This window comes from Tachypleus tridentatus, chromosome 9, assembly GCF_004210375.1.
Source record: "Tachypleus tridentatus isolate NWPU-2018 chromosome 9, ASM421037v1, whole genome shotgun sequence".
NCBI lineage: Eukaryota > Metazoa > Arthropoda > Merostomata > Xiphosura > Limulidae > Tachypleus > Tachypleus tridentatus.
In genome coordinates this window covers 143,073,773-143,083,603 of record NC_134833.1, presented here as the reverse complement: position 1 = coordinate 143,083,603, position 9,831 = coordinate 143,073,773, and the positions used below count along the sequence as shown (strand labels likewise).

General features: G+C 31.9%; 1 protein-coding gene across 1 annotated transcript in view; it reads left to right on the top strand.

Annotated features, from left to right (window-relative positions):
* Nucleotides 1–237, top strand: part of LOC143227503 (uncharacterized) — a 13,806-nt gene extending 13,569 nt beyond the window's left edge. The window contains exon 4 of the mRNA XM_076458945.1: nucleotides 170–237. Within this exon, the coding sequence (XP_076315060.1) occupies nucleotides 170–237 (68 nt within the window). The remainder of the gene's footprint in view (nucleotides 1–169) is intronic.
* Nucleotides 238–9,831: the final 9,594 nt, after the last annotated feature.

Below are 9,831 nucleotides of genomic sequence, written 5' to 3'. Positions count from 1 at the left end.
AAAAATTAAAAGCGACATCTATATTACTCTGAAAATTATGATTTAGTTAACAATCTTTTATTAATAAAATTGATCTTTTCCTGAAAAGTAAACTCTAAAAAATGAAGTGAGATTTTGCAACAGGAAGATTTAAAATTTTAATTTAATATATTAGTTTTTTTTATTTTAGGTTTAGGTAAAACCGGCTTAGTATCATCAGCTTTCCTAACCAAAAAGTCTCTCAATGGAATAGCATAAGACTTAAAACGCTGAACTCCAGGATTCGATTTCCCATATTGGACACAGCAGATAGCTCAATGTAGCTATATTCTAAAATAAGCAAACAAAACCTAAATTACAAAATAACTTCTTTGTGTACAAAATACATTATAACATTTTATTGTGCGATACTACAATATATTCCCTGCATTTTAATTTGTGAGAGCTATATAAGAGCAACAGCCAATCCCTCAGCATGGGCAGGTGGGTGGTAAGGTGCTGCTTAGCCTGCTTTCTCTTTGGTTAATAGTATAAAATTAGAGGTGATGGCAGATAGTCTTCTTAGCTTTGACAATATTATAAACACTTTATTTTATTCTGCAATGAGAAATAGAACACTTACCAGGTGCCCTTTGTGGATTTTACCTAACTTATTACATCATCATCAAAGAGAATCATTATTAATATATTAATTCTTTCATGACCGCCACATTTAAACGTTATATTTAACGATTGTTGTTAGTGTAATACTACACAAAGGTTTACCTATACTCTGTTTACTGGTGAGGGGATCTTTTTTTTTTTTTTTTGCTTATCCACAAGAGGACTATTTCTAACCAGAATGTTTTCTTACAAACAGTTATTGGCTACAAAGTCACATCAGAGGAATTTTTTCAAAATTCTTAGCAGAGTCAGGACTGGTGTTAGCTACAGAGAGGAACAAAGGGGGATATTTATAGGACTCTTAAACCGTTGCCAAAAAGGATCAGAGAATCAAATGTCAAAGCGGTTTCTTTTTCTTTCGACGTTTCCATTTCCGGACTATCAAATTTAGTCTATAGTTAAGGTTTACAGTGGCGCCACCCATACAATGTTTTTATTCCTCCAATTATCATAACAACGAAGAAATTTCGATTATATCTTGGGTTCAGTTTCTTCCAGCAAAACTTTCCATGATAACGTATCCAAAGTCTTTTCCATTTCCAACTGGTTCTTTATTTTTAGTAGTTATTGAATTGGTTATTTTTTTTTTAAATTAGATCTTCAGATCCCTTCCATACAAAATTTTTATTTCTGGACTTTTACTCAATTTCTCGTCGACTCTGTCGCATGTTATTAACATCTGTTTATATATCATGTATAAAGTTGTTGTTTTTTTTACCATACTTGATTTGTTCTTTAGATTTCTTTTCTTTTGCTTGAACTCCAGTTTAACGTTCACTTCTCTCGTACAGACAGGGTGAACGGAGACTACTGTTTCTCAGCCTTGATGCTTACCATGATGTGTATGCGTGTGGCCCTAAATTTACAACTTGTCCAATAATGGGATCCTAGAATCAACCTAGGCAGATGTAACTGTTTTAGCTCCAATTTGAACTTTCAGAGACTCTTCAGGGAGAAGACAAAAACATTTAAAATTAAGGTTAAAGGTTGTAGTTTCTATCAATGTTGGAACAAATTATATATTATAAGCATTATTATCATAAGTTAAATAAGACAGTCTTGTTGCCTGATATTTCACCAATCAATTATGAAGGCTTATAACGCTAATACTTGGGGTTCAATCCTCGCAGTGAGGATAGCACGGATAGCCCTTTGTGCAACTTTGCGTTTATCATCAAGCAAACTAATACATAAGGCTACAGTTTATAATTAGTTTGTTGGTTTGTCAGTTTTTTTGTTTATTGAATAATTATAGTTGTTAAGTCAGTTACTAACAGATGAGTTATTTGTTTCTAAGAAAAAGTTTGTTGTTTATTTTACTTTTTATCGAAACAGCTAACTGGAGTAAGCCAGCCGTGTCAGTAGAAATTTCAATCGACGAGGAATTTCTGATGGGAAAGGTTTATTAAGGAAAGTTATATTTCACTTACAGCATTAAATATTGTTCAGGAATGTATTTATAGCTTGTTTAGAATAAAGTTATTTGTTTAATGACAATAGATAGGCTACAGTTGATTTTCCTACTAGAAACCTACATTAAAAACTGGTCATCACTTACCTATAACCTAAAATTAAGAAACCTAACCGGATCCTGAAGAACTCTTTTACCTCCTTCATCTTAATAATCCTATGTAACAAAATTTTTACTTTTTCTTGTTCCTGGGCAGAAAGTGTTATTTCCAAATTGCTTATGCCTAAAGTAAATGGAAAAGACCTATTTTTCTCTTCAAACTTTGCCTTTGGGACCTGGGAGCATATAACGAAAACATGATGGAAGACTATATTTGGGGGCTGATACATGAAAGTGATTTACATTACAGTCGCAAATCTTGAAAAACTACTCACTTCTAAACATTTTTGTATAACTTTAGTATAAATACATGCAAATCTTGATTCGTATGTTGTTTTATTCAGACCTTATGTAAATGAAAATGTGCAAATTTGCCCGTTTTTACATAGAAAATAGGTTAATTTCTAAATTTCGTTATCCAGGTTACAAAAGCAAAGTATGAAGGGAATAATGGCCATTTTCTGTACTTTTACAACATAAGCATTTAAGAAATAATACAAACTATCCAAGAACAAAATTTGTGTTACATAGTGTTATTGACTAAAATTAGTTTTTCCGACAGTCTTGTAATTGCAATTCATAGGAACACATACAAACAACTTTAAAATGACAGTTAGTTTTCTCTAAAATGAACCTTAACCCTTTGGTTTACATCAGGCGAAAGTTTTCTCTACAAAAACGAACGTTACCAACCCACAAGTTTATAAACAAACCGATCACTTCGCTGATGACAGAAACCAAAAGAATATAATATCCCAAAACTGATAACGTACAGTACCATTAACACTACTTGTTTGATCTAATATCAAGAAAAGTAGTTTCCAGTATATAGGATAAACCAACAGAACTATAAGAATATTTTAAAAACTACAAATTTTCCATCTCTGTGATCAAACACTTTAATACGTTGACCACTTTCTTTAGGGCATTAACTCATGGATACCGACACGGGCTTCACATAAAAGGAGGCGAAAAAGTTAATAAAGCTTTCCGGATAGGAACTTTAAATACTGTAGCGTCCGAATGGCTTTTGTCTTGATCCAGAGATTGATGACCTTTGAACTTTTTTTTTCTCCAAACACTGCTTCTTCATTTCATTACTTCCTGTTCAATCTACAGTTATCCTTCATCTGTTTCTATATGAATTATTATCAACACTTTGTTTATCTACAAGACTTAATCCATGTTTTTATTCTATCCTATTGCTTTAGAGCTTCCAATTTGTTATTATTACCATAAGGAACATTAAGCAACTCCAACAAATATTGCCTATTCTTGATGACGAGAAACATGAAGATGACATAGGAAGGTCGAAACGTTGTTCTCTGCTTATCAATAAAAGTTTTACTATCCATACCGTAGTTCTGAGATATAAATATTGCCTAAAATTTCATAATTTTGCAAAAGCATATTTAGAACAAGCAGTATGGCTGAGAGCTTCCATACCCCTTTGTTATGTCTGCCAAACCCACCACCATTGGTTTTCTGACCTTCCTTCCTCGAAATAGGGCAGCCAAGGCCATAAAACAAGTTATTGATCAAAGACTACCGGATAGTTGTCGGTTCTGTTATTTGATTCCATTCAAGTTTTGTAGATGGCGCTAGCCAAGCGATGAATCAGGCTTCGTGATCGCCTCTGGCCGTAAGACCAGTAGGTGGAAGGATACCTTGGACATCTTAAGACCTCTAGTAGACTTCCTAGGATATATATTTGGCTGTTGAAGACCCTAAAGTTAATGACCTCTGAAATAGAAAAACTCTGAAAGATGCAATCTCTCTTATTAATTTAAACGATCACGTCATCAGAGACAAAAATAGATATTATTTTAAAATTATTTTAGCGGGGTAATTCTTTTCTGGGCTAATACGTTATATTTTGCCAAGAAATAGCTAAGTGTGCAATATATATATATATACTATTTATTGTAGTTTCACCAGACTGGGCTTGGTCTAATAGTTGGCATATTATCACGTTGTAGATTAGAAAATTTGAAAGTTATCAATTGACACACTGTTCTTTCAGTTGTGAGTGTGTTATCACATTGACAGTTAATGAAAATGGCTAAACTGTTTTAAATTACAGATAGCTATATATATATGAACCTTGAGGTCGTATAAGATGCCGTTAAAGTTCCAAATACTAAGTACCTTTTACATGACTTATGTATATAAAATTTAGTGCGCGTCTCTACAACAATAAAAACAGACAAATTAGACTATTGATTATTACAAAGATTTTCTATTTATGTTAACAGTCCTTTGGCGCTACTCTTAATCATATAATCCATCCCATGCTATGTCGATTTGAAAATAAGAGAAAAAAAGTGATATCTGGGTCTAATAAGATTAACATAATTCTAACTGAATTATCTATCTTCCAGTCCTGTTTAGAATCGATTTCTCAAGAACACACGAAAAAAGATAAACCTAACCTTAGAAATTGTAAGAAGTACTTGAATGATCCTTAAGTACGAGTACGAAAGCAACTGTTCTGAAAGAAAGCTTTAAGTTCAGCTTAGAAAAGTATTAGTTGAATGACCTTTGATAAAGATCTTACTTGGTAGTTTTCATTTCTGGATTGACATCATGATTTCATTTACCTGTTTTAGTGTTTTTCTTTAACCAAAACTCTAGAGCGGTATTAAGACTGTAAAAACAGAAGAAAATAGCATTGATACTGCCAAGATAGTTAGTAATATGTAAGATTATCTAGGTTTGAAATTGTGTGCGTATAATGCAGACTTTTAAAGAATCCCTTTAAATCTACGGATTTTCAAACGCTAAAATCAGGAGTTCGCTCCCTCTCGGTGGATACAGCGGATAGCCTGATGTGGCTTTGCTATAAAAAACACACACACACTTAAAGAAATTTGCTTCTCTTAAAATATTTTAATAACAAACAATATCTGTGACGCCAATGAGTAGTTATGTAGTATACTACATGAGAGCAGCGTAGAAAGGTTTAACCCTCTCCGGACGGGTCACGGGTCAAAGGTCATTTCATCGAGTTTGACCCGTATTCAAAATTTTACTGAACTACTAGTTTCTGAAATTATGCCATTATGTTTGGTATCAAATTGTAGATTATAATTCAAATGTTCGTATCATACGGGGCCCAGCATAGCTGGGTTAAGGCGTACGGCTCGTAATCTGAGTGTCGTGGGTTCGAATCCCTGTCGCACCAAACATGCTTGCTCTTTCAGCTGGGCGGGTGTTATAAAGTTATGGTCAATCCCACTATTCGTTGGTAAAAGAGTAGCCCAAGAGCTGGCGGTAGGTGGTGATAACTAGCTGTCTTCCCTCTAGTCTTACACTGTTAAATAAGGGATGGTTAGCACAGATAGCCCTCGTGTAGTTTTGAGCGAAATTCAAAAACAAACAAACAAACATATCATACGTTACTTAAAGTAAATGTTAAAAACACTCCTAAACATCGAATTTCGTGTGCCAAGTAACGTGTTACGTTGAATGCAGCCTTAGTTCAGATTAGATGTTTGTGATGTCCAAATACAAAGTCTATAGTTTTGTACTAATTAGAAACTCAAATTAATGATACTGATAAGCTAGAATGTAAAATGAGAACCTTCTATATTTTCTATTTTCTAAGATACCGCTCATGTACTGAATCAAACACACTGGCCCAGCTCACCTCTGATTTTAGAAAATGTTTCTGTTTATTGAATGTAACAGCGTCCTCTCTTTCTTTCGAGAGAAACTTTTGAGTGGGAAAGTTGAGTCTATCGCCTGTTCGAAGCTTCATATTTTTTAGACCTAAATAAAGCTTAGTTACTGAACTTGATAAATTATAACAGATTTATGTGGTATCAATATAGTAATTTATGATTTTTGGTCATTCAAATGTATACATAACACCTAAAAAATTATTTCGTTTCACATCCTCCGCTTGCGAAATTTCTTAACGCAACTTTAGACAAACAGTAACTGAGTACAAAGGTCGTACCTAGAAGAGATTTTTTTATTTTCTACTTTTATGCTAATTATATGCTTCAAAAATCTGTTGTGAGCTTTATATATATATGTTTGAAAAATTGTGTTGCAACATTTTATGTGTTTTTCTTCATTTTCACTCTTATTTCATCCTATCTCAATCGAAAAGCGTTTTTCATTCTTAAGCCTAACGCTACACTGTACCTACTAAAGAAGAAAAAAGAAGTTCAATTTGATAAACCTAAAGCTGCACAATAGCCTACTTGCATAGAGAACAAATCGGAATTCTTAGCGAACGATTGAGAGGTAAAATTATGATGTTTATACTCTTTAAGAATATAATGAAATTTACGCGCAGTTGTGAAGTGTCGAGTCTTAACCAACGTAACAGAGAAGATAGTTCTAGTAACTCTATATATTTGTTTGTTTAGAATTCAGCACAGAGCTACACAGTGGGCAATCTGTGCTCTGCCCACCACGGGTATCGAAACCCGGTTTTAGCAGTGTGATTCCGCAGATATACTGCTGTGCCACTGGGGTCGTAACTTTATGAATAAAAGCAATGATGTATATAAGGCTTAGTATAGCTGACTGGAACAACATTTTGAAAACAAACGTTTTGTCTTATTAGTATGTGACGTAATCGAAGTGGAAAGTTTGCTCATAATTTAGAGACTGATAAATTTAATATACATGTTTGTGTGATGTTGAGTAAAACTGCTAGCTGATTTTGTACATCAACACAAATAATTGCGTGGGAACAACAAAAACACTTTCAGTATAAATATTTGGCGAAACTACTGCCATCTAGTATGTAACTATGTTACTATCTATTCACCAACAATTTATATACATATTTACCATTTTCTACCAGTCAGTTATTCTCCGGTTTCTTTTTTCTTTCTTTTAAAGTGAAAAGGTAAGTTTATGTATTATTTTTGCCTTGTTTCTTTAAGGTTTGTGACATTTAACAATACTGATTAAAATGTTTAGTATATAAAACATATCTATTTTTCCCTATATTTATTGTAGTTTATTATTATGATAATTGTTTTGTTTTGTTTGAATACAGATTTAGGAGTAACCAAATTTTCTAAGCTAGTATCGAGCCTTCTGAAATATTACTCGAATTACGGCCGAAAGCATTGATAACAATTTCAATATCCAAACGGCGAATCAGTGTTTTTTTAATCATTATAAGTATTTATTTTATAAAATTGCATAGTTTTAATGAGACAGATACTATAAACTAGCTACATCATTGACAGGGCTAGTTTTTAATTCTAATCTATGACGGTATATTACTTTGATCAGACACTGTCCTCTGGTGTCTCATCGTTAAGAGAGAGCTTGTAATGCTGAAGTTCGTGGTTGCACAACACAATCTATTCGTTATGCAGCATTGCGTTTGTCAACAAATAAACAAACAAATTCATCATAAATTATTAATAACTGTAAGCATTTCGACAAGTAACTATGAAATATAAACTGATTACAGACTTCCCCACAACTGCATTTTGTATAAATAAAACAACAACAACAATAAAAGGAAAAGCAACGTTGAAATAAATATAGAATTAAACTCCTTTGATAATAACTTGTAAAATATTACGGAGCAGAAAGTTAGAACTAAAGGTTTCTACTCATTCCTTTAAAACTGTGTGAAACACTGCTATAAACATGGAAAGTATTATATATTTTACTTTCTAAAGTAAAGGTTAACATTTCAAACAGGCTAACATGACAAACCTTAAACTGCCAACTTGCTCATGAACATCTGAGTCTAAACGTTACACCATATTAAATAACTTTACCTGTTACGTCATTCAATGTGAAAAACTGACCATATTTACTTGACTAAGCCACTCATTTTAAATGTAAAACAGAAACTCCAGAATTAATTAGTTACTTTAATTGTGATATTAACGTATTAATGTAATTGTCACTGTGTGACTGACATGTTATTAATCACTTTCATTTTAACATTAATGTGTTTTTCCATGTGACTCATATGTTATTATTCGCTTTAATAGTAATATTTGAGTATTCTTACCAATGTTACTAATACATTATTGGTCGCTTTAATTATGATATTGATGTGTTTTCTATATGTGGCTCATTGTTATATTACTAGCTCTGTTTACGATATTGATGTGTCTTTCCGCATCTGATTCATATCTTATCAAGGTTCCGGAACCCAACAACTCCATGTAGTTACAAAAATTTGTTGTACAGATAATTAAAAACACAAGTCTGATAGAGTCCGTAATGACCCAATAGGTAGGTCTGTGAGCAAAAATTAAACAGATATATTGTTGATGTATTTCAAAATATGTGTTCAAACTTATACACGGGTTATTTGTGCATAGATATTAATATTTTTGAAGTGATATGCACGATAATTTGTTTGTTTGTTATTGAGCTCAAAGTTACACAATGGGCTATCTGTTCTGTGCCTGTTAAGAGAATCGAAACCAGGGTATTAATGGTGTGAGCCCTCAGACTTACCCCTGAACTACTTGGGAGAAGAGGCTCGAAGGGAAGCTGCTAGTCACAAACATCAACACTTAACTCTTTGGCTACTCTTACCTGATCAAATATTTAGATTTGACTGTTACTCTTACTGTGTAATTACAGTCCCAAATTGTGTAGTGCGTTTTTGTTTTCTTCGCCATAACCCTCGAATTCACTATCAGGCTTACTAATCACTTGGCCATGCCTGTCACTGATGTATTTCTAATATACTATATAATCAACAATCTCTATACATTTCAGAACTTATTGTTCTAGAGCAGTGCTTCTCAACAAGATGAATGGTTCACTCATGGTTTAATGAGATCAGAACCAAGGTTAATGAGTGTTTTCAATTATACAACAAATTCAAGAACAAAAAAGTCTTTAGTTATTATTATTTATTCTAGTTGAAGTTTATAATTCCATTTATTTTATCTTGTATTCATTGTAGTGGTAATTCAATAATTACATTTATTTTATGTTGTACTCATTGTAGCTGGAGTTTAATAATTACTTTTATTTCATGTTGTATATATTCTAGTTGTAGTTTAATAATTCCATTTATTTTATGTTGTATTTATTACAGTTGTAGTTTAATAATTACATTTATTTTATGTTGTACTCATTGTAGTTGTAGTTTAATAATTACTTTTTTTTTTATGTTGTACTCATCCTAGTTGCAGTTTAATAATTACATTTATTTTATGTCGTACTCATCCTAGTTGCAGTTTAATAATTACTTTTATTTTATGTTGTACTCATCCTAGTTGCAGTTTAATAATTACTTTTATTTTATGTTGTACTCATCCTAGTTGTAGTTTAATAATTACTTTTATTTTATGTTGTATATATTCTAGTTGTAGTTTAATAATTCCATTTATTTTATGTTGTATTTATTACAGTTGTAGTTTAATAATTACATTTATTTTATGTTGTACTCATTGTAGTTGTAGTTTAATAATTACTTTTATTTCATGTTGTATATATTCTAGTTGTAGTTTAATAATTCCATTTATTTTATGTTGTATTTATTACAGTTGTAGTTTAATAATTACTTTTATTTTATGTTGTACTCATCCTAGTTGTAGTTTAATAGTTACTTTTATTTTATGTTGTACTCATCCTAGTTGTAGTTTAATAATTACATTTATTTTATG